General features: G+C 40.3%; 1 protein-coding gene across 4 annotated transcripts; it reads left to right on the top strand.

Moving 5' to 3' along the window:
- Nucleotides 1-831: 831 nt before the first annotated feature.
- Nucleotides 832-24,594, top strand: LOC144639222 (zinc finger SWIM domain-containing protein 5-like). 4 transcript variants are annotated; one of them, XM_078498507.1, is made up of 5 exons: nt 832-1,020; nt 17,269-17,837; nt 20,719-21,230; nt 21,562-22,000; nt 22,333-24,594. In XM_078498507.1, exons 2-5 carry the CDS (start codon nt 17,486-17,488, stop codon nt 24,309-24,311), a joined length of 3,282 nt encoding a protein of 1,093 aa, XP_078354633.1. In that variant the 5' UTR covers nt 832-1,020; nt 17,269-17,485; the 3' UTR covers nt 24,312-24,594. The 4 variants fall into 4 exon arrangements, with proteins under 4 accessions (XP_078354633.1, XP_078354630.1, XP_078354631.1 ...); XM_078498504.1 differs by lacking the exon at nt 832-1,020 and adding an exon at nt 11,851-11,967; XM_078498505.1 differs by lacking the exon at nt 832-1,020 and adding an exon at nt 14,954-15,114.
- The last annotated feature ends 750 nt before the right edge of the window (nt 24,595-25,344 follow it).

Below are 25,344 nucleotides of genomic sequence, written 5' to 3'. Positions count from 1 at the left end.
ATCTCTTTGAATTAGCGCAGCTCTTAGAACAAATGCCACATCGGATCAACGATTATCTGCTGTCAAGAATTAATTCTTCCTTCCTCGATTGCGGGTTTAATAATACGATCTAATCATTTTTTCCTTAACCTAAATTCTATCCTTAAAGACATTTGGTTTTGAAATTGTAACTTTTTCTACAAGCTATAAGGAGCTAGTTTGTTTGCGCACAATCGATTTTGGGCAAGTTTCTGGGGAGCAAAGAACTATGCTTTTGTCTTTTTAAGTCTTCCTGTTTATCGAAGACGAATTCGCTTTTCAAATTTGTTAGCCCGTCCCTTTTTCAGATGCAGATATATATTTACAGAGCATTTTTTTTATTTAAAAGAATCAAATACGAATCGCCTTCGACGTAAAATTTAACTTCAAATATAAAACCAAACCAGGTAAAAACCTCGCATGCGATGAAACGTTTTTCACAACCCGTCGTAACAATTCATTTTGGCAAAGATTATGCGCTTATATTTTGGTACCCTGTAAAGGCCAATATTTTCTTTGCAATTAATGGTGGTATAATTCATTGTAGATTATGGATCCCATCAAGGAAATTTCCTTGTGTTTTGTCCGTTCTAGCTTTAATTTTAATTTGTGAAATTTATCGTGACACGCGCTCTTCTGCTCTCTAAGGGTACTGTCAGTTTCGCGTCGATTTCGTGTCAGTTTCGACGACTATGCAAACTGACTCGACCTGTAAAACAATACAGTCTTGAAAGACCTTGAGCGAAAAGCTGTCATTTTGCATGAATTAAAAAGGCCAGAAAGAATGGCTTAATGGAAACAGCTGTTCGTGTTTGGGAAATGTCTAGCAGAAGAATATAAAGCAGTTGTGAACGCCAGGTTCAACAGAGAGCAACATGTTCAACTTGAAAATACGAGCGACGACAATCCAGCAAAATACGTGATGGCATAACGACCGTTTTGGACTTCGTGAACTCTGAAGGAACCGTGTTAAAGAACATCGACCACATATACCGGAAGAAGGTAAAGCTTTTTCTTAAGTCTTATCTTTTGAATTAATTTTGTATTACAATTACACGTTGAAAATTCAACATCAACGTTAAATGCCCTCGGCTCTGTTGGGCCTTACAATACATTTTGTTTTGGATGTTCATTTCTAAGCGAACGATTTGTAAATAAACTCTGCGTATACGATTTATTAGGGCGTATTTCATAGTGAAAGTCGTACGCGTTTTCACTATAAAGGTCATACTCCGGGATCCAATTTTAACCGCTTTAAATTAGCTTTTCGAATATGTTCAACAAGAAAAATCGACACATGCGACCAAAATTCTGTGCAGAATCTTTTTATAAACCATCTGTAACAGTGTTATTTCTGCGAGCTTTAATATTAAGTAGCCATTCAGTGACAGAACGTGTTTTTGTTACTTCGCAGTATTGGTCGAACACGATTCCCATTAAACGCGTATAAAATGTCTTTCGTTCCGTGTCTTCAGTGGTAGCAAAATGCCGGAGTATATGTTGATTTTTTTTGCCTGGTATACGTTGATGTAAAGAAAAGGTTTACAGCCGACGAACAAACAGAGCATTGCCACGGCTGTTACTGAATAAAGTCCACGAGTTAAGCCATCGAGAATGAATAAAAACAAAGAAAAAACAGGTTCGATACTCCAGCGTAACCACAGCGTATCGTGTCAAAAGTACAGGTACCTCGTTAAGAAGTCGTTAGCTGCTCTCAACGATTGCTGACTTTTTCGTCAGCGCTTTCAGAAAGATGCAGAGCATAATCTCTGTTTTTGGTAATCTTTCAGAACGCCCGAAGGAGATTTTCAGAGCTTAAACAAACATGAAACTCGTACAGTAACACACGCATTTCAAAGTTTCAATATGTAAATTTCGTCGTACAAAGACGGTTTACATGCAAATGATAATATTTCGGTGTCTAATGTTCTCCTTAAAAATCCGTCACCCCGTTTGAAAAAGCTCGCGTAAGGACACATTGTTAAAAATATTTGAATGGTGAAAGCATTTTTAATTATGCCACTGTAAGAAGTTAGTGTGTTTATCACTTTCATTTCGCACAATACAGAGAAATTTCATTGCATGAATTTTGGTCATCATGGCTAGTGTTTTAGTGCTTTCATAATTACAGGTGTTTTTTACGATTAGTCATTTTGTAAAAATGGCGTAATTAGCAGTTTAGCAACTGAGCGAGGTTCAAATCATTTGTTACCCCCCAGGTAGGGGGTTTTAATGCTTCGATTTTGAAGGCTTTCTTAAGTCAGGGGGGCCTTTTTACCCCCGCAAAGATATTGAAAAGGAAGCATAAATAACAGTTTGAGTGGCGAAAGCAACGCGAAAAACCAAGACGGTTCTATAAGTGAAATGTCAGTAGATAGAGCAGTATTACAAATAAGATCGCACGAAATCCTTGGCGTTCGTGGCATATTATTGACAGTGTAAAAGACACAGTTCACGTGGCCAAGGAAACGGCACAAAAAATGTAAGTAGAACATTAATTAGCCATATATGTAATGTAGCCTCGATTCAAGTGAATACTCATGTAATGTCTGAAGAATTTGGTTTTGGGAAAAACTGGACCACCTCGAGGATTTTTCTAAATATTTATATTTGGCTTGAGCTGACAAAATAGAAAAAAAAACACCAAGCTGAAAAGATTCAATTTAAGTGTTCGTTTATCCGGTACACGTATAGCGTAGAGTCAAATATTTACTGGCCCCCGGCGTAAAATTCCGGCCGATTTTAAAAGACGTTTCCGTAGAAAATACACATATCAGCTTACAGGGGCAGTTTGCAGCTAATTTTTAATGTTCTCTGCCCCACAAGAGGACCTAATATTTATATTATCTTCGACAACACATACGGTGCAATCTGCAGGGTGTATAGGAAACTCGGATCCACCGGGATTTTAACGAAGGTCCGGGTAATATTTGTGGAACGGAACGACCCTAAATACAACAATTCAAATTGTCTCGGACAACTTCCGAGACAAACATTGTCCTCAACATCTTGCAACATTTCAAATGTTTGTCTCAAGTGCGACCCGGGCCTAAAAGCTAAGATGCAGAGCTTTGTAGCGTGTATGATGAAAATGGCATATGAAAAATTTATTAATTTTCAGAAGTTTCAAAACTGAGTGCGGGCTATAGCCGGGTTATACTGCATGTATCGATCATGAAACGGTACAATACTTGAGAAAGAAAGTTCTGCCCACAGTGCAGGGTTTTACATGATTAAAATGTTGGCAAATATGCAAGACGACAAGAAAATACTGTCACCGAAGTTATTGAGTACATACAGGAATACCACATAGTAAAAACTCTCGTAACATAGCAACACGAAACCCAAAAGACCTACAGTCGAGTCGCTTTGACCATTCTCAAAACATGCTGTAAAATAGGCGGGGGGGGGGGGGGCCCAGGGGGGGGCCCCCAACGAGTTGCAGGGCCTTATAATCGGAAAAGTTGTCTTTTTACCAACTTAAACTAAACATATGCCCATGGGCTTACATTCGGGGGGGGGGGGGGGGGGGCTTAATTTCGAAAGGATCTTTGCGACCGATGTTTGGGGGGGCATATTATTTTTTGGAAGGTGTGGGGTCTTATTTCCTGAATTTTCCGGTATTTAAAAAATTGAAATAAAAAGGTGGCGCAGAAAAACATCTCGTCAATTTTAACCCTGGGGTACTTTATAATGTGCAGAGACCCTTCATAACTGACATTCAATCGTAAAAAGCTGACTTTTCACCAGATCTAAGGTCTTTGTGATCGCAACTTTAAGAAGGCCGTTTATCCACCGATTAACTTGGGTTAAATGCAAATATTTCGTTCGCGTTTGAGCAATTAAAAAACCCTTTGCTCATCACACGAACCTATGTATTGCGGTGTTTTGTGATTTTTTTGGTGATTTTGGGGGATGTTTGGGAGGAGATAGTTTTCCCAAAGAATTAGTAAAATTGAGAGAAATAAGAAATATTGAAGATTTCATGTGATCTTAAAACTAGAATTTAAAGTTAAAAATTAGTAAACGAGTTTCGGTGATAAATCGCCTTGCTAGAAATTGAAAATAAACAATACATATCAGGAAACATTTACTAAAATACTCATTCACCGAGGAGGTAACGCATTTCGATGGTGTTGCAAAATAGAGCGGTTTTCACTTGAGTGTCGAAAGTAAATTGCGTTTGCTTTGGTTTTGCATTACTACGCTTAGTGATTGGCTTAAAAATCTCGCGCCACTTTCTCAGCCAATCAGGAGTAAAACCAAAACCAATCGTGACTAGCTCGCGTACGTTTTCCCGTGCTTCGTGCCAGATACATGTATTTGCTTCGAGTTTTGATTGGTTCACTGGATTGTCTGTGTTCTTTGTGATAGGCCAGAGTAATTACTTTGGTTTTGGTTTTACGACACTCAATTGAAAACTGCTCTATTGGTGATTCTACAGCTTTGACCAGAATAACTTTTTACTGGCTTGCACGCAGGGCTAGCTGCTAATCTACAAATGCTGGTCGACGTTACCTTAATCAATTCTTTTGAGTAACAGTTGAATTTGCATTTCACTGCTGACGATTTTGAGATACAGTAGAATTCCGATTTCTCGAATCAATTTCTGTTTCCCTTGGATATTACTTCTCTGTAATTTTACCCCCGATCTCTCGAATCTCCCGATTTCTCGAAGCAATTTTCGTTTCCCCTGGAGGTTTGAGTTTTTCTACTATATTTGCCTTTTTAAGGTGTGGCAAAATTTGCAAGCCTGGAGATGTTTGCTTGGTTTGGGCGCTCTTACCCTACCGACAAATTTACCCAACCGAACGTAATCACAAACAATTCGGAAACATCGCACAATACTGGACTCTTAAATCTGATGAACAGTTTAAGGCAAAGTAAACAAAATTTTAGCCCCTAACGCAGCAAGCGGATCGGAACGTGAGAGACGGCTGTATTCGCAGGCTAACAAAATTTAAGATTCACCATTTGAAATGAGAATCAAAAGCACTTCTGCAAAGCTAAGATTAAACATTCTCTATGAAAGTATGCCGGAACTAACGAGTTAAATAACATGATATAAACAAATTCTAAAAAAATATGTAACAATGCACAAAAGTTTGAAGTTTTATGTTTATTTGAAGTAGACTTCACCGGTATAAACTAAATTTAAGTTGATAGCCAAGTGCGTAGATAACGTATCTTTGCGGGTCAGATCAATAAAGTTTATTTATTGTTTTTGCCAGATAACATTTTTGAAATCGGGTCTAGTCAAAACACTTCTCTGCGTCTTAATCAGTTTCAACTACCCAGTTAGTAAGCTCCAAAGAATTCTTTTATTGTTTACTGAGTGGTAGAGATATCACTGTGATTTGTTATACATTGTTATAAGAATCAGTGAAGTTCTTCAGTTCTTATTACGAATAGGTAGTAAGTAATCTCGTGAATGAGGAAAACGTTTTCATTTGTCCGCTTGGAGCAACATGTTCCACTGAATGCCTTTGTCCCAACCGAAATAGTAAGTGAAATATTTTTTTTGTTATAAGTATGTAATTTTACTTAGCTGAAGCAGTCGCATTTTTCAACATTTTTAAACCCCCAGAAATAATGAAAAGGTCACAGTCACATTTTCGCAAGATTTTGTGGGTATTCGTGAAAATGGCAAACTGCAATATCTGCTGTATGTCAGAATGACTGGTTTTTCCATGCATGGAGACAGCCTACAAAATGGACCAGTTTTTTTTTCTTTTTTTCCAGGGTTACTAGATCTCAGGAAATGGTCAGGGAAAAATAAAATTCTTCAAGGTCAGGGAATTTTATTTTGAGTAAGAGAAAATTGACAGTATTGCGTGGTCGCTTATGTACCATACAACTCGTTCAGTTTTCGGATGCAAACGGATTCAAACGCTAAGACTTCTCTAAGTATTGTGGCAAAAACAGAGAAAATTGATAGCAACTACAAGCGATTTTGCCGTGAATAAGCAAGAAATTCCTAGAAGGACAAATAACTGAAGAATTGTTTGGTTTTTACATAACAATACTCATATTTCGACTTTGCTACTGAGAAGGCCATAATTACAAGGTTAATTATTGGAGTTAAAAAAAGGCCGCCACTTTTAATCGTCTAACAATTGTCTAAAAAGGAGTTTTTTTTTCTTTCGCCTTAACTTTGATAGTCATTGCTAAATTTTAATAGCGTAGAAACAAACAGTAGTTTAAACAAATAAACTATAGTAGGCTCAGTAATATTATGTGATGTTGAACTTCTCCGCTGTTGCTCTGCTCGTGAAAAGTTCTCGTCGATGGTATATAGCCATGCCATTCCTTTAAAAGTCTATTTTTTGCCTAGCACTTATAAGGCTTGGTCTGGCCTTGGAGTGTGTTGTAAAACATTTGGCAAAGGTCGGAAAAAACACCAACAAATTTAAAGAGATATTACCACACGGCTGTTGCAAAGAATGCAAAATATCAAAATAGACCACCACGAAGCCTTTGCTTGCGCAAATTTTGTCGGAAATGCGATAATTTTAAGCGTGGTTCCCAACACCTACGCTTAGCATCGTCTCACGTACGAGCTCGGGGGCTTAGAAAAATGTTTTATTTCGTTAAATTAAGCACAACAATTAACCAATGATTTGCAACTTGGAACTTAGCAACGTTGATATAAACTGAAACAGATATTAGCTGAGGAAATGGCGTCAAGAATTTGGTAGGTTCGAACTTTAGTTCATGTCATTTAGAGCATCTTTACTAGCTTTGAGCCGGGCTTTGAGCCCATGATATTAAGGCCTTAGATAATCTCCAAGTTTAAGCTCCCTACGGGGAACTTCCTACGGATTTGTTTTTTTTTGTACTCGTTCCTGATTTTCAACTTATTTTTCTATTTTTATTTTAACTGATTTCAACTTCATGCTATTCTAGAAATCTTGGCACTGTGTCATTGCGAGTCTTTGCGAGTAAAAACTCAGCTGACTCAGCCGTCTTGCTTTTCAATTTAAAAATTCGTACCGTTATACTTCGAGACAGTTTGGAAAACAAAAATTCGATCATTTTAAATTTACGAATTGCTTAAACGCGAATGCCAGAATTGACTAAGGTCAAGTCCGCACTTATGTGGATAAATTTGACCAAAAAAGATGCGTTTTTAAATTTATCTGCACAAATGTATTTGCATAGGCGTGGACTAAAAAAAAGGGGTCGCAAACGAAGACACAATGTTGCGGACACAAACGTTTCCCGTTTTTCCCGCGCGCGCAACAAATTCATGCAGAAACATTTTGTGTCCGTGACAAATGTTTCCCTTTTCGCTCGCCCAAGGAAACATCACGAGTAACAATGTGTCCTCGTTTGCCACTGCCTTTAGTAAATTGATACCAGAAAAGTAAATCTTTGTATCTACACAGAAACCCCATTTAAGTTTCTGATTTACAGTTACGTAAGTTCCTTTAATAGGAACTCGTTGTGCGTAACAGCAAATCGCCTGTTTGACTCGACCGCGGTCAAACGACAGAAATATGCAAAAAATAAGAAAAGTACTGCAAAGATAAGGTTTTCACAGTTCAAAGTTCGATACATTACCGGTATCCTTAGGGTTTACTAAGTTTTTTGGAGCTTTACTAAAAAAGTTCTACGTGGTCCTACGTGTTTGAAAATAGCGATATGCGGACTTGTCGGCGCCATTTGTCAAAGCACTTTGGTTCGGATGCGAAACATTTAAAAAGTAAAAACACCCGTTTACCTAAAGAAATGGGATTATGCTTACACTCAGCAACTATTTTTATCTATCCTTGCTCATACTAACACTTCAATATGAACAAAAAACGCCGAAATGGAAAGAAAAGCTGCCTGAGACGTTTGACCGCGGTCAACTGTTTGACCGTGAAATTTCCTTTTAACAATGGTCACTTAAAATGCAAGTTGCGCTCATATGAGCGATGCTTTCTCCAACTGTTTTTTTTTTTTTTTTCGAGTCTGGTAGAAACTTTGTTTTTTAGCAGAAATCTCAACGATTATTTATCGGCTAAACGCGTCAGGTGTTTAAAGAGCTTTTGCAACAGATGTAAAGTGATCCTTTCCCAAATGTTTTGCTGTTTTGCTTCTGTACTTCTGAAAACCTGGTTTGGACTCCCCCAGAGCCAAACAAAAAGTTCCGTTATAAAAAGGGCGTGACCTGTCCATTCTAACGCCCACTTGTCAGTCAACCATCAAAGCGAAAGGTAAAGGTAAAGTCTGCGTCGAGCCTAGTGGCCCATACAGGCCGGAGCTCATCCCAGTTTCTGTAGCATTAAGCAACTAGGAGTGTCTCTACTCCCCGATAGATGGGATGCCAGTCCATCGCAGTGTTACCCCCAGCATTAGTTTGCCGGTACCCATGATTGGAGAGAGGCACTATAAGAGAACACAACACAATGACATTTATACACCTGGGTGGAGAGAGGCACTATGAGAGTAAAGTGTCTTGCCCAAGAACACAACACAAGTGACCCCGGCCAGGGCTCGAACTCGGACCGCTCGATCCGGACCAATCAAGGATCTCTGTAGAGCTACCTCTTCAGTATGTAATTTTTGGGTCGAGCCACAAAAGTGGGGACGACTAGTCAAACATGAAAGTACTGCTCAATAGCTTTCATTAGAATGGTCACACACTAGGGTTTCATCCGCAGTCTTAAAAGTTAGAACCACTTTGTTTAGTGTAAAATGAATGAAATACTTTATTAAAGTGTCTGAAGTATTTAGCTTAAAAAAACTAATTGTGGACACTATTTACATTATTATAAAAAAAAAAACAGTACTACATGAACAGTACTACATGAAAGTACTGCTCAATAGCTTTCATTGAATGGTCAGACTACGATTTCATCCGAATGCACATAGGTAGAACTACTACATCAGAATAGCTCCGTGCATTTTCAAAGAATATGCCACGCGGTTTGACGAATACGCGACGCAAGCAAAAGCATAAACTCAATGTTTTAAAAAATTTAAAGACCCTGCTTGCTTTCCGTACGAGGTAACACCCTATTGCTTAAGTTTATTTATAAGCCTGTGTTGTACCATGTAAACAAATCTTGACAGTTGACTTCGAAGGGTTGTTAGTAATCCACGTAACGGCGGAACGCGGAACGGCGGAACGGCGGAACGAGAAACGGCGTAACGAGATTTTTTTTCAGTTTTTTTTTTCAGTTTTTTTTTTTTTTTTTTTTTTTTTTAACAAACTAACCAACAAACAAACATTAAATATATCTCACAAAATAAAGGGCATGTATATCTTCTTTATCCTTCGAGGTCAATCTAGAGCCAGGATGTCGAGTTTATTTCGAGTTAGGATTTCAAGGAGAAGCGCGGCCGGGCTTCGGACTTGCTCGCCGATCGATCATGATCGAGACAATGAAACGAACAAAGTCAAAGCAAGTCAACAAAGCCGTTGATAAAAAAAAATAGAAGGGCCTGAAAAGTTACTGATTTCGTAAGAAAAAAAAAACAGAAATGAAAAGCCCACAACAAGGGGTATTTTCAGTTGGTCACCCATCCAAGTACCGGGTACTATTCCTGCCCAACAGGGCTTAACTTCGGCGATCGGACAAGAACCGTTGCTTTCCATGTGGTATCAGAAAGCGCGTAAATCAGCTCATAAAAGTTAGTCCAGTTTAAGCAGGAAAGTGCCAAATTGTCCATAAGATCCATTTAAACAAGGTATTCCTTTTTCACTATTTTCATGATTCTTATAACCCTTTGTCTCGTCTGACACTGATACCACAAGGAAAGCATCGGCTTTCGTCCGATCGCCGAAGTTAAGCCCTGTTGAGCGGGGTTAGCACTTGGATGGGTGACCAACTGAAAATACTTGTGGGCTTTTCATTTCTTTTTTTTTTCTCTTACGAAATCAGTAACTTTTCAGGCCCTTCTATTTTTTTTTTGTCAACGGCTTTGTTGACTTGCTTTGACTTTGTTCGTTTCATTGTCTCGATCATGATCGATCGGTGCGAGCAAGTCCGAAGCCCGGCCGCGCTTCTCCTTGAAATCCTAACTCGAAATAAACTCGACATGCTGGCTCTAGATTGACCTCGAAGGATAAAGAAGATATACATGCCCTTTATTTTGTGAGATATATTTAATGTTTGTTTGTTGGTTAGTTTGTAAAAAAAAAAAAACTGAAAAAAAATCTCGTTACGCCGTTTCTCGTTCCGCCGTTACGCCGTTCCGCGTTCCGCCGTTACGTGGATTACTAACAACCCCCTTTTAGCTCGTGCGTCGGTTAATGTTTTATTGGACTCTTCTCAGTTTGTGGTCGTTACGTACGCGTACGTTGCTTTTTTCCGTTTGCAAGAACTTTGCACACGTGCATAAAGTCACTCTAACAATCCACAGGGAAACCCGGGGGACTTGGGAAATGTTCGTTGTACCGGGAACTTCGTTCATTTTAAAGGGTTCCCACCGTATGTCTCGCGGGCATCTTATCACATGTTTCGCGAGAGACCCGCGCGCGTGCGTGTTGGGCAGAATTTCAATACCGTATTCGTTATATCTGAATTGGTTAGGGCTGAAAATATCTGAAAGTGTCTGTAAGTCCGGGACTCGGGTATTCATCGATTATTTATGTAAAATAGCCTTTAGTTTCTTTAGAAAAGACGAGTTCCACAAAGTTTGTTCCTTTATACAATGACTTTGCAGTTTTTGAAAAAAATCGGCTTTCTGAATAAAACGGGTAAAACCGGGACTCGTATTCCACGATTATTTATGCAAAAATGCCTCAAGTTTCTTAAGAAAAGTACCGTTTCACAAAGGTTGTTTCTTTATACAATGACTTTGCAGTTTTTGAAGATCACGTATTGCGAATCTTAGAAGCGCGGTCGCCTAACGATTACTGCGTTAGATCCCTGATCAAAACGTTAAGGCTCGAGCTCTGTGTTTCTTGTGTTGTGTTCTTGGGCAAGACACTTAATTCTTACAATGCTCTATCGCTCCTCCAAGGAGTAGAAATAAAGGGGTACCGAGAGTAAATGGTTGGAGCAACCTGATAGAATGCATAGGGTGTAACCTGCAACGGACTAGCATACCACCCAGGGGGAGTGGCGATACTTCTAGTCGCTTCATGCTACAGACGGAAACCGCGGTTAAAGCGCAAGGACCGAATAGCTCTTTAGCTCCTATGATCCTTAGCTAGAAGTGGAACGGTCTTTTGTTGTTAAATCGGTCTTTTCTCGCGTGCTTATCATACTGACTAGCGAACCGAACTCGTAAGACCTCGTAATGCATAACTATCCCACATGGCCAGCCCATGACACATGTCTAGCTCAGTAGTAATTTTACACACTTGTCTCTTTTCAAAAAACAGGGAAAAAAAGACCGTTTAGCAAGTCGTACAACGCATAACCGTCGCGTAGGAAACCTGTTTAATTAAAAGTTGGTCAGCCACTATACAAGGAAACTTGTTGAGGCGGTTTTCACAGACAACACCTTTGAAAGGTGTTAGAAACTTCCGCGCGAGCACGTTTCAGCGAAGGAAGCGGAATTTTCCACATTTTTCTAATTAGTCGAAGTCACGACAAAATTAGGGACAGCTCCCTTATTTTCTCTTGTTGATGCTAAGGAACAGTCATAACCACAGGGTAATGACGTCATCGGGCCGCCCCACGGATTAACGCGCCAAAGAACAGCGGTAAAAGGTGTCGCCGTGATGGCGGAGGTTTTTGCGCGCAACGCTTAAAACAATACACTGGTAATCGAGGGAGGAATAATACCACAGCGGGGGTTTTTGGGAGAAGAATACAGGGAATGTCGAAACGTAATCGATTGTAATAAATAATACGAATAATGTTGATAAAAAGGCACGTAGAGATAGTGATTCGTTAATTGGTCAGTATCGTTTGGACACAAGAGAACTCTTTCAACAATTCCTGACTATTTCAATTTTGTTGGATACGTTTCGACTGACGAGGTCGTTTTTTATCAATTTTTCTGTGGGTGAGTATGTAATTATAGCAATTAATTCGCTGTCAAGGTTAAAGTTTTAAAAATTAAGATGTGAGTTATAAGACTGTGTTTTGGCGATATTTCGCAAGAGCCGGGTGCGGTATAGACAATTAAAGAATTACAGGATTTAAGGTTTCGCCCCTCTTGCGAGGGTCTCAGGCACTTTATCAGCCTTTTTCGCGTTAAGAACTAATTTCAGACTTTCTATGATTTTTTTAAAGATAGCTTTAGGGAAAGAGGAAAGAGAACTAAAAAGCCGGGAGTTTCTACGTGATTTAATTGACTTGCAAATGCCATAAGAAATGAGATCTCCTTGGTGACTTAAAACAAAGAAAGAAACGGGCATAAGTCTTCCATAAGACACAATACGTTCAAAACATAACTGAAATATTATTATTAAATCCAGCGGCCCTTTTTTCAAACAACATATTTCACGTAGAAAAGAGGCGTCTTGGAGACAGGATTTAGCTGTATAGTTCAAAGCAAAAGTTTCGCAGTAAAAAGTTAATTCATGCCGTTAAAGACCGTAAAAAATTCATTCAAATGTTACAGTGTCACGCGCCTGCATTTAGCTGGCTTTTTCACGAATCATAAAAATGTAAGATGTTAGTTTCTGGGAGACTTGCCGGCTGCATTTTGACCAAAATGTATAAATCCTTTGTTTAAAAATCAACAGCGAGATATTGGAAAAAACAACAATATTAAAAGACTTATGTACAAAAGTGAGGCATTCGGTATATATTCAGCAGATTTTTTACCTTTTGTCTAGGTCGAAGTTTGTGGGTACAAATTCACGCTTTTTAGTACATGGGTGAAACGGCAGTTTTACAAAACCCTCAGCTTTCAAAACCGACACTACTCAAGTAGAAATACTAGAAAACCAAGTAAACCTGCCCCCCACCCCCGTCCCCCACCAACAAAAAAGCAAAAAATAAACAAAACAATTTTATCAGCCAAAACAATTGCGTGGCAAGGGATTAATCAAACACCAAACCTGATCGTGTGTTTCAGCATTTGCTGCATTTTTTTGGTTTATTTTTGTGAACGCAGCTCAAAATGGCGCGCTTTGCGTAAAAGATTTCATTTCTAAAACGCTCGGATAAAGACGTCGATATATAAAGCCCTTGACCATTTGAAAAGAATGTCAAGCAGAGTCCACGTTAAGTAGTTTAGCGCCAGAGTGTCTAGCTCGTACAGGGAAAGATCAAACAAGGGGGTTATTTCAACGGCATGTTGATCCGTGATTTTGTTAATAGCACGTTTCCTGACATTGTTTGGGGACGCATTGTTGTCATATTCAATGTTGAAACAGCCCCCGCAATTGTTCAAAAGACCACATTTTGGCCCTACTTGAACTTGCTTGCATTGACATGTGCGGATAAATAGAGATATTGTCATCGCGGGTCGTGTATTAAGCCACTTATCGCCTAACAAATGTCTCACAACGCGCTATGTGCTTAAAAACACCCAAGGGGATTACAAAGATGGCTCACTTCCCGCAAAGATCTAATGGGGCTTACTATAGAAAAACGAGCGTTTGACAATCCGGTAATAGCTCTTTTGTCGCTGTATCGCCTCTAGGCATTGCTTTCATACATGCTATAGTTTAATCGATAGCTCGTTTCTTTGTAGAGAAAGTGCGGCTAGGCACGGTTTCCTCACGGAAGAATTAGCGTCGCTTTGACATCACCACAAAAAAACACTTCAAAATATCCAAGACACGGATGTCCGAGAAGGCAAAAGTTAAGAGTTTCTTTAAAGAAAAAAAATTACAGCAAAATTTTCGCTCCATTGGCAATACCGTGCGAGCATTACTTTCTTCTAAAAAATATAATACGTCGCACGATACGGCTTGAAAGAAATACATTTTGTTAAAATTTTCCCTGCCTTTAGGAAAAAGTAAGAATTTTAAACGGAAACTTCTCGATCAAAATCTCTTAAGCAAGATAGAAGTCTTGATTAAAGATATCAGTGTGTGTGAGTTTCAGAAATGCATAATTTATTCTTCACATCTATCAACAATACAAGAGATTCACTCTTCAGAGCCTACTCACACGAGAAGCCAAGAGATAAAGATGATTTGTTGTATTTAGGATCAATTATTACAAAAATTTCCGATGTTTTATTTTTCCGTTGGGTCGACTTTGTGGCCCCATTTGTTTAAATTGGGTTAAGAAATGGACAAGTACATCTTTTCGGATCGGAAGCGTTGCCAAATGAAAGATTATCTGACCCTCGCCATAATGTCTGATAGGGTATGCTGGATAAGGCATATTTTCCGGTAAACTTACATTTTGTTTGGATCAGTGGTATTTGGGCCTTGTCCAAAATAATTACTAACAGTTACACGTGCAATACAGCGTAGCCAAATATGTTCTTGTGGCGTTGGACGCCAAAATGAAATTGGTATTTAAATAAGGAAATGCGTATTTTGTAAAACTGAACTGACAAGAATAGGATTTTACCGGATCTTTTCATAGCCAACCTTACAAAAATCCTGTCAGCGTGTCATAGTCGAATTGTTTCCATTGCCCACACGATGAAATATAAATATATTAAATCAACGTAGCTTGAACTAAAAATAATCTCTGCCACAAGCGAAGGCCAAGATAAACAGGCTAAAAATCTGAGAGCATTAGATGACCCCTTCATGACAAAATTGCGACTTCTTGCTTGGAAAGAAATCCAGATTATAAATCTTCGTAAGCTTGTGTAATGTAAATTCGTCCTCGACACACTTCTGTATATGTTGAGCGCAGCCCTCAAATTATCACTAATGGTCCCCGCCCAAAAACTATAGCCAAAAATCTTCGAATAAACTCGAATTTTACAAGAAGTATTTCTAAAATAGTTTCACAGTTAATACCAGCGAAGTTTTTTGCACATTTTTCGCTAATTTTCTTGTCTATATTTTGTATATCCGTCTTTGAACTCATGCGTGACTTTGGCTAATTGAGCGTATAACATTGACTCGTAGACTCATTACAATTTGAAAAGTTTTATTTCGATTCATGGAATCTCCGTTACAGCATTGCTCAGAGCTTAGCTTGCCTGAAAAATGAAAAACAGAAAAACGCATCAAACGAAAAGGACGTAAAGGCTAAAACTACAATATTACAAAAGGCAGAACTTTAAAAGGTAAGAGTTTCATATCCTTTGCACGAAATCGAGAAAGTTGTCAACAAACTATTTCCTTTATGTTTGGGCATGTTTATATTTTCTATTCCTTAATGTAATTGAAATCTACCTGCATATCGAAAAAAACTGCTTCAATGAAAACGAAATTGAAAAATTTGCAGTTAAGTTCTACAGAGTTCTGACATTTTACGCGTTTTCAAAACGAAACTTTACTAGAAATTTGACTTAACTAAACAAGGAAATCAAGTAGCATTTAAACATGAAAATATTCGACGAATACGTAACATTTCTCTTACGGGCCAAATTACAAGCGGTTAAGTTTTAGCTCAGAGTTTATCTGCAAATGCGACAAATAGCTTTTTAGAAGCTTTAAAACCGACACAAGATTCTTAAAGGATTTTACACAAGTGTGATTCAACACAACACTCCGTAACTCGCGCGGTTCATTGCGTGAATGCTTTCTTAAAAACTTCTTCAAGATTTTAAGTTCTCCACTTGGAAGTGTCGTAAACGATTTTAACGTCCACAAAATACAAGCTTCGACTTTTAAAATATGGCCGGAAATCTTGAGGTATATTCAAGTTGTTTTGGGAAATTGCCCGGGTCAACATTTCTTGTTTCCTTCCCAAAAACACGCACGGAATTTATTTTTCGCGACGAGTTGGCGAGAGACGTTTAAAAGTCTTACAAGAAAACCGGGTAAACGATTTATAAAGACCACTGTAGTTAAGTTAAATCATAAAAGCACCGCTTAAATCCTTGGTGATTCGACACTGAGCTCCAAGAAGGACCTATCAAGTTGGATTAACGTTTTGAAAGGTCGTAGAAAGATAAAAGCGAGTACCTGCGAAGTGAGTCTCTCTTGAATATTACCGAGTCGATTAGACGGAGATTTTTTACTCACTTAATTGTCATTCTAAACACAGACCACCGTAGCAACGCGGGGAGGCTAATATTCCCAGCCATCAGTAGATCGGTTATCCATAAATTCTCAAAATACTGCAAATTCAACATTAGCTATCTCGAGACCCCCAATCATTGGATCGAATTGGACCTCCATTGTCGTTGGCGACACTGTGTCTCCGAGCCACAAAACACCCTCGCGCACCCCACAATGACTAATCGCTCTGTTATAAGCCTTCGTAGACAGATTGTCGACAAACTTCCGGCGTCAAAAACTCGCCGATTTCGGCCGATTTCGCGTGAAAACCCAGCAGATTTAGCTGCGATTTTCCCATCGAAGAACAAACACGATCGCTTATTTCGACACAACTGAAGAGCCAAGACGTCAAACGAACTACTCCGCGGCGGCTAGTAAACAAATATGGGCTTAAAACACGGGGTTATTAAAATTTGAAATGCATATGCGGTCCGCATTGTGTTCTGGCGCCACCGAGCCGTCCATAAAAATACACCACTACTCTCCCGGGGCGAGTAAATGGAATGAATTTCAACTAGGCTGTCACACAATAAGACCCTCGCTGGCATTAATTCGCTGATAGCAACAAAATCCCCACTGATCTGGCATTTTTATGAACTTATCTCGGCCTAAATAGTGTCTGCTTTGATATTTTCGCGTTGCCAGCCGCGGAGTTTTCCTCGTCGCCAAGATGTCTTCTTCAGCAAGGTTCCCCTTAATCGCACAACTCCGTGACGTAACGTCCGCAATGTAAATTTCTATTAATTTAATTATACGTTTAATAATAGAGAAGTGTCAATCATCGCGCTTGAAGCCTACACGTGCCGGGGGTTCGCAGACTGGCTGTCGCCAGTTACAGCGGTTTATCGGCCAGTCTGCGCCATCTAGGAGCCGAACGTGAGGCATAGCAAATCTTAAGTAAACCTTGTCGCGTTTTGATATGTCACTAGATTTGACATACAAAGAGCCTCTGCCTTTGTTGCGGCTTTAAAATAGCTTGAAACACGCGTTAAGATCGCAGAATTTCGTTCCCCCCTACCTAAACGAAAAAGAACACAAACACAACAAAACAGCGCCACTAGAAAGTCCCTGGGGTGAGGACCTGTTTCCAGCTGCCAATCGTGGTAAGGAGAGCCGAGCTTTTGATCAGCGTGCCGCGATACGGCCATAAAGCAGCTATACGCTACACCGATTTGTACATTTTCGCTTATGTTTGCTTTGTTTCGTCCCGGCAGATTTTTCCCCGGCCTCAAGTGAGCACAGAAATTGACGCTGGCTGTTTTCCTTGGACGAAGTGGAAAACAAGTTTTATTTTGGCGACGTGAATTATCTCGCATCTCATTGAAAAAGCCAGAGGGGAGTCTACGTGGGGAGCCTTTTTTTCTCAACACTTGTGATACTGTTTACACTTGAGCTACCGGCGCATGCGACCAACTACATTCATTTGCTGCGATGGCCAGTCCGCGTAAACGACCTAGAGAATCGTCTCCGTGTAGAGAAACGACAAAATTTCAAAAACTTCACAAAGAAGCACAGCAAAGTGGACCATTATCGCTACTGGATTTAAGCGCACAATGCGTTGCTGCAAATATTCCTTTCCAACACGTAGAAGAGCAAAGCGCCCCTATACCCGAGCCCGTACAACTCAAGGTAGTTTACTGGTCTTTCCCGAGAAATGAGCGAGACATTTGTATGTATTCGTCGCTACACGCCACGATAACACACAACGACGCGAAAAGATTGCCATTTCAGAGAGGTTTAGCTCTTCTGGAGGAAAATGCTGTCAGCGATGTGCTTCAAGTCGGTAAGCGAATTTTCTGTGTTGTACCCCTTTGTAACTTAAGTCTGTCCCCAGACAGTACCGTTGCGAAGTGAGAAGTAAAATTTTTTATTTCACTGTCGAATCGCTAGAAAGCTGTACAAGTTTTAAATCAAGCGAAGTAAAATAGTTTTAAGGCGTTTTCAATAGAATTCGTGGGTATCCGTGCTTAATTTCATGTGTTTTTTCGCCCTACGGAGCGCTAGCGCCAGTAAGTCTACCATCGATTGTGAAGAATAGTAATGAATGACCCTTAGAGAGCGCTATCTGTTTACTCCGCAATAACCCAACAAAATCCCGCTTCGAAGGAAGTTATTTGTTATCGCTTTCGGAATCGAAGCTTTGCAAGGGATTATTTTTTTAGCTTGTTTAAGATCTACCGCGTAATTTTATGAACAACGCAGGATTTTTAAAACTCTCGCGCTCTCATTGAGTGCGTGAAATATTCATCCTTTAAAAGCGCGTGGGACAGAAAATTTGGTGTCGACCAGTGAAATTAAATCTGTGTTTTATCTGCTACTTTTGCTTCAACTCGTGTAAATTTATCGGATTCGAATATTACTTGAATTATTTCAGCTTTTAGAGTGCATTTTGATTTCTTGGAATATCGCGGCTCCTCTTTAATACGATTGCAAATTTCTTGCTTGTACCCGGCGAAGTTACCTTAAATTTCCAAAACTTATACCGGTCGAAAAAAGTTCACCTGATTTGAAACTGCCAAGTTTGTAATACATATTTTTCATTTTAACATTATAAAGCTTTCAATGTCTATTTTTATACTAAGACTGTTTTTCCGTACGCATAATTTTCAGTCAGGAATATTTGCTCGTTTGCTTTGGAATAAGGTAAAAACGCCTGCAAAGTTTGAATTTCTCATTAAGATTGAGGTAAAAAGAGTTCGCTTGAACAAACAGGGACAAGTTAGCAACTTTTGATCTCACCGAACGTGGATTTTCATATTTCATTCCTCTTGCTTTGAAAATAATTCGTAAATCCGCGCAGATTCTCTTTAACTTTGTAGATACTTATCCCGGATCAAATCGCACCGCACCGATCGGACGGCGCCTAAAACTGTTGCATTAAATTCGTAGATTTCTTGAAACAATCACACATTTTTTCGTTATTTTACATGGCTTTCGTTAAACAGTATATTCTTGCTCATTGCTTTTGGATCTGAAACATTGAAGACGCTAAATCGCTTCGTGAAATATACTGTGAGACTGTGCGCAGTTTTTGCCTTATAAACTACGCTAATGTTTAGCTTTTCAGAAAAGCTATTAAACGGTAGTTCTGCTCGACTTTCAACTGTTTTATAATTACAAGAAAAAAAAACTACGTTTGTTTATTTTGAGCTGTAAGCAGAGCGAATATCTGGGTATATCTTGGCGCGCAATCAATTTAAGCTTGTTCCTTTGCTTCAACTTGTTTTCTAGCTAAGTTTTAAGTCACTTCTTTACCACTCTTAGCCTAAAACAGGGTTAAAGAAGGGTTTGTTTATGCCTCCATGGTTGAGAAATTTCAGTGAATTTCTGTAGCTCCGATTCTTTACTGTATTTTGTCAAATATCCGGTGCTACGCTTAGAAATCATTTAGATCAATTTTCCACGCTTTTATAGAGCTCTTTGACCGTAGTTCCGTACGGTCAAATGGGTTGGTTCTATTCCTTTTGGAAACGCCCTGTTTGAAATATGAGTGCTCTATAGAGGTTCTGTGCAGGACAGTGTAGGATATCCGTCTGAACTTGCTGATTAGAGGCCGTTTACTAAGACCAGCCGTGCAAAAACCGAACTGAAAACACAATTCTAACTTCTCTCCCTGAGTAATCTTTCAACAAGATCTAAAAGCTAAATGATTTTGCTGTTACTGCAAAGCCAAACTCTAAATTTGCAATCAGACACTTTTCAGTCAGGATACTGCTTTAAAACTCTCTTTGAAGAGTAGAGGTGTTCTTGCAACTAGAAAGTATTGTATCAGTGGTACATGAAAGTGTTTTGCGGGGTCGTTTTAGAACGCAGTCAAGAGATTTTTAGCCCAGCAAGCGAGATTTCGGTCGAAGATTTAACCATTCGCTACAGCTCTAGGCGTTTTCTCAGTAAGAGGCGAATCGCGACAACAACGTGAAAATGGACAAGAACAAACCCTCCATTTTTTTTAGCCTAATTCATGTTGATGGTAAGACCGAAGACAGGAATACATTAGTTTCTAGGTGCGAAAACCGAACCGAAAAAAACGCCCATTTTCTAATCCTTTAAACAACAGCGAAAGGCTAAACATGACCGCCATTAAATCAAAGGCAAAGTCTAGAACTGCAATGGGCTCCTTTTTTTCTCTCAATCCTTTGACTATGTGTTACACTCTAAAGTTATACAGTACATCGTTGGTTCCGTTTCTGGAATGCAAAGAAAGAAATTTAGTTCTCTAAAATGTCTACAAGTTTTCCATCAAAGATTTCGACATTAACATTTGCATAGAAGTTCAGCTTTAGTGTTGAAGGCGTTTTCACGGCCAGAGGCGAAAATTGCGGTGTACACGATGTGAAAATTGATGATTAGCGAAAAAGTGAGAACCAGATGTCCATTGCTTCTCTAATGATCCTCGCGCAAAATTTGTTAGAGTGGAGACGGGGGTCTGTTAGTTGAATAATCACGTTTTAATTGAATTCCGCGCTGACAAAGAAAAGCGAAAAAAAATGTCAAAGAAATGTTAATACCAGACTGAATGGCTGATTTGCATTAGTGGAGAAAATGGTTTAGCCGAATTGAATCAAAACTGCGGCATATTGGGGTTGACTTGGGGTCAAATTCCTGTACGATAGATTCCTTAGGAATTGGAAATAACACTCTTTTCTCTGATAATCTTATTTCAGGTTTTCAACTCAGTGGAAAAGTCGTGGAACAAGAAGATACGAGATACGGCACTCAGCAAGAAGAATACAATGTGTCTGTTGGATTTGATAGGTGCAAAATAACCGAGGTCTCCTGCACTTGCGGAAACAAAGACATTTTATGGTGTCCTCATGTAGTCGCTCTTTCTCTTTTCCGAATTCGTAACCCAGACAAAGTCACTTTACGTGTACCTATCTCAGAGACATTGCTTCAAATGAACCGCGAACAACTTCAAAAACTCTTGCAGTATCTTATAACAGAACATCACACAGAAGTTTTGCCGACTGCGCAGCGATTGGCCGACGAGATTTTGCTCAAGACTTCGGAGATCAACCGCTTACCGGGTGCGCCTGATCCCACCGCGGGCGCCGGTGCAGAAGACGAGAGTTGTTGGCATTTAGACGCTGAACAAGTCAGGCAACAAGTTAGGAATTACCTTTCTCAAGGAGGCTATTATGGAAGTGGAAAACATCTGTTATCTATGTTCGCCAAGGTAAGGAACATTTGTGATTGTTTAACAACACCCGAGAATCAACTCCAGCCCGAAAACAAAGCAATACTAACGCATTTGACACAAACAAACAAGGAAAATAGACAGTAAATTTAAGTACCACTTCGAACAATTCGATTATTTATAGAATTTCTTTCTGTTTTTTCTCGTATTTGTCAGCACTTTTTTGGTTCTTCGCTGCTTGCATTCCTTTTATTTTTACTATACTACAATGATTTCAGAAAGAGGAAAGCCTCCCTTAGTTTTCAAAGCTTTTACAATCTCTTCCAGGAGCTGTCAAATAAGATTCGCTTGTGTTTTTTTTTTCCTGTAGGTACGAGAAATGCTTCGTGTCCATGACAACAATGGCTCACGCATGCTCAGACTCATCACAGAGCAGTTCCTTGCCGACCCAAGACTCCAAATATGGAAAGAACAAGGCACGTCAATGAATGACAAGTGTCGCCAACTGTGGGACCAACTCGGTGCATTGTGGGTGTGTGTAGTGTTAAACCCAGACAGCACTCGTGCGGAAAAGGCCGCGTGGAAACAACAGCTAGAAACCTGGAGCCAACAAGAAGTTTGCCCGTTAGAAAACCCGGATGCTCAAAGCGCAGACGAGAACGACGAAGTAGAAGAGCAGACGTGTCCGCGCCGTACAGTGTTTTTCAGAGCAATACAAGCTTGTGATTTGGACTGGGATGACTACAACTTGAAATGTATCGTTGGACGTGATGGAGACGATAGAGAAAGCGAATGTCTCACGTGGAAAGGTGAGGAATTAATGCCAATAACTTTGCGTGCTACCAAATCTAAAACACAGCACCACATGAAAATACTGCTCAGCAGCTTTGATTTGATTGATCACACATAAGGGTTTCATCCAAAGACCTCAAAGTTAGAACCACTTTGTACAGCATAATAAACAGTACCACATGAAAGTGCTGCTCAATAGATTTCGTTTGAATGGTCACACACAAGGGTTTCACCCACAGGCTAAATCGTAAGAACCATCTTTTTGAGTCGATGAATACGTACAACTAAAAAGTTTGAATTTTATCGTCTTTTCGTATAACCAAACAATTTTCGCCTTTTGTTCTAACAGAGGACGTGCCAATGGCCGCTGCTCGTGTAGATGCACTGCGGGCTCATGGTTACCCTCAAGAAGCCCTGCGGTTGGCTGTTGCAGTAGCACGTGGTATGAAAGAAGAACAGTTGGAAAAAGTCTACGAGATGGAAGAACTGTTAGAGAAGTTTGCCGAGGAGGACATTGCAGAGAAACTTTGCGACGAAAGTACAGACAAAGATGAGTTTATAGAGGGCTGGATTGGCCATCAACTTGATCCCATTGTTGTGCTCTATGATGCACTTATAGAGGAAGCAATTGGCCCTCAAGAAAGTGATTCAGAGATGAAGGATGACCCAGAACTTCTTGATAAGAAAACATTTACAAACATTCCACTTCCGAAATGCGGGACCGGAAATGACACTTACTTGACATTAGCTCTTGAAGTCGCGCTTATGGGGCTTGGGCAACAGCGGACAATCCCCGTGGGATTCTATGCCCAGGACAAAGCTTGTCGACAGGAGGAACATCTTATAGCACAGCTAAATCTTCTGAAATTTAATGACCTTCTTTACCCTGTCCTAAAATCACAGACTGAACTTTTGTTGAAGAGCGGGCCTTTCAGCAGCCTGGGACTCGGCGTACAGAAAAACAGCATTCCGATGCACACGTTTGCGCGGTTTTTGTTCAGTAAATTTGTGAACAAGGATTTAGACCTTGCTTTCAAGCTTGGCCTTCGAGCGATGCGTTTCTTGGCGTTGGATGACGTCACAGGGGACATTGCGGATGAGGAGATACCCCTGGTGGGCCCTTACAGGACCACTCGTTTGTACACTTTGGGACACTTGCAATCACAGCAGTGTGAGCTCGCCTCGCGCTTGCTCAACGCTGCTAAAAACTCTGCTGAACGATTAACAGCTATTCTAGAAGCCTCTCAACACCACATGCACTCTGCACCTCAGCTCTTCCGTCTCGCGCAGGACGCGTTCAAACTGTCCAGCGGTGAGACGTCAGAATCACGTGACAATGACATGCTTCACTTCGCGATGGAACTGGGACTCAAAGTGTTGCGTATGACCCTCAACACTCACAACTGGCGACGACGCGAGATGGTGCAGTGGCTGATAGAATGTGCAGTGGAATCAGGCACGTCAGCTCTCAGTCACGTGATGAAGAACTGGAGCACGCTGTTCACTCCAACAGAAGCGACGTCATTGGTGGCGACCACAGTCATGGCGCCCGCTACAGCGTCACGCCTTGAACTCACAGTAATCGAGAAAGAAGCGCTTCTGTGCTGCGCACGAGCGTTGGCCCTGCAGTGCGCCAGCCGGGATCCACAGCGGTGCTCCCTCTCCACCCTAACACTCTGCGAGAAGAACCCTGTTGCTTTTGAGGCAGCCTACCACCTGGTTGTCGAGTCAGCAGCGGTGATACCTCCTACACAACTCTTCGCCATTGCGCGCTATATGGATTACCGTGGTTACCCTCAAAGAGCTTTCAAACTTGCTACTCTTGCCATGAAACACTTCACCCTGGCCTACAACCAAGACAGCCATCCCTCAATTGGAGACATCCACTGGGCATGCGCTCTGTCCCAGGCTTTAGGCTACAACGAGCTCACACAGATCATTCCGCTCATCATCAAAGCGGTCCACTGTCCCACGGTGCTGTCAGATCTGCTCTTCCGATGTACCCTTGCGAAAGCTGCCGCTGATGAGGCCCAGAATAACGGGCAGTACTTTCTGAAAGATAACTGCGGGCTCAAGTGTGAAGATGAGCCTCTGAGGCAACTTATGGAGGCTACCATTAGCGCATATGTGAACACTGCTCATAGCAGGCTGAACCACATCAGCCCAAAACATTACATGGATTTTGTGACATTCTTGAGCAAAGCCCAAGAGACTTTTCTACTCGCGGCCGACGGAAATAGACGTTTCCAAGCGCTAATTAACAACATGAAGATTTTGTATAAAGGGAAGAAAAAGCTTATGCAGTTAGTCAATGAGACATTCGGATAACTCTGTTACTAGGAACAAAGTTTGAAATATAAATTATTTATGAAAATGAACATTCACAATTGAGCTAAAAAAAGAGATGAGATATTATTGCGTTGCGATAGGCGATTAAGACAAAATTGTATATTTACAAGGCAAAATTATGAAGAATTTGTTTCGTTGTTTCATTTCGCCTCTAAACTTGAAATACAAAAACAAATTGTTGCTTTGGGGCGCTGTTTACCGTTTCAGTTAATCAGTGTGCCATTTGGAGTGGTTTAAATTAAAAAAATGTTTTCAAAGATAACGTCCGTGTGTAGAGTATTGTCTCTTTGTGTGAAGGTGAATGAAATATACATAGAAATCAACGATAGTCGCGTTGTCATGGTTGAATGGAACCACAATACCGTTATCCGTAAATCGTCTGAAAATAAAATCCTCCATCCCCCCGCGGCGTCGCATAATCGGTCTATGGACAAGGTTCACCAACTCCCCCCTCCCCCCCTCCCCCACCCACTCACTTCACTCCTGCTGTCTACTCCAGGCTTTTTATTCTTTTTTTTATTTCATACCCTGACTATACTGCGTCTTTGAAACGGCGTTTTCACAAGTTAAGTTATTTTTGGATAAGATTTTCCCGCGAATTGGTTTCGGAGAGCCAATCACAAGTGATTTCGTAATGGACTGTTGATAGGTAACTAAAGCCCCTCGTCCACTTGGGAATAAATCAATAAATGCGAGGAAACTATTTCAGAGTGTTCTGACAGCATTTCAAGCGATGATTTCAGCATTTCCTTGCAAAGTATTAGCTGACTTCGCCGGAAGCAGTAATTTTCGGCGTGGGAAAAGCTTAGCTTAAAATAACTCCTCAAAACCCGTCACAAATATACGGAAAGTGCACGCTCCGGGCAATGGGCTCCTGGTTTAACAAATTTTACTGTGCTTAGATACTCTCGAGTTTATTTGGGCTTCATATCGTTGTGCTTAGTTTTACCAAGCGCCATTTTATAGGCACAAAAAAATTACAATTCTCGGACGCAAAATTTCTTTCCACTTA

This window comes from Oculina patagonica, chromosome 14, assembly GCF_052425735.1.
Source record: "Oculina patagonica isolate OP01 chromosome 14, crgOcupat, whole genome shotgun sequence".
Classification (NCBI taxonomy): domain Eukaryota; kingdom Metazoa; phylum Cnidaria; class Anthozoa; order Scleractinia; family Oculinidae; genus Oculina; species Oculina patagonica.
Note: the sequence above shows the minus strand (reverse complement) of the source record. Positions and strands in the feature narration are given on the sequence as shown.

Excerpts from the sequence above, each read along its gene's own strand:
- LOC144639222 (XM_078498507.1), top strand. The coding sequence starts at position 17,486 with ATGGCCAGTCCGCGTAAACGACCTAGAGAATCGTCTCCGTGTAGAGAA. Across the intron at positions 17,838-20,718 it reads CAGCGATGTGCTTCAAGTCG|GTTTTCAACTCAGTGGAAAA; the intron begins GTAAGCGAATTT and ends ATCTTATTTCAG. Across the intron at positions 21,231-21,561 it reads TGTTATCTATGTTCGCCAAG|GTACGAGAAATGCTTCGTGT; the intron begins GTAAGGAACATT and ends TTTTTCCTGTAG.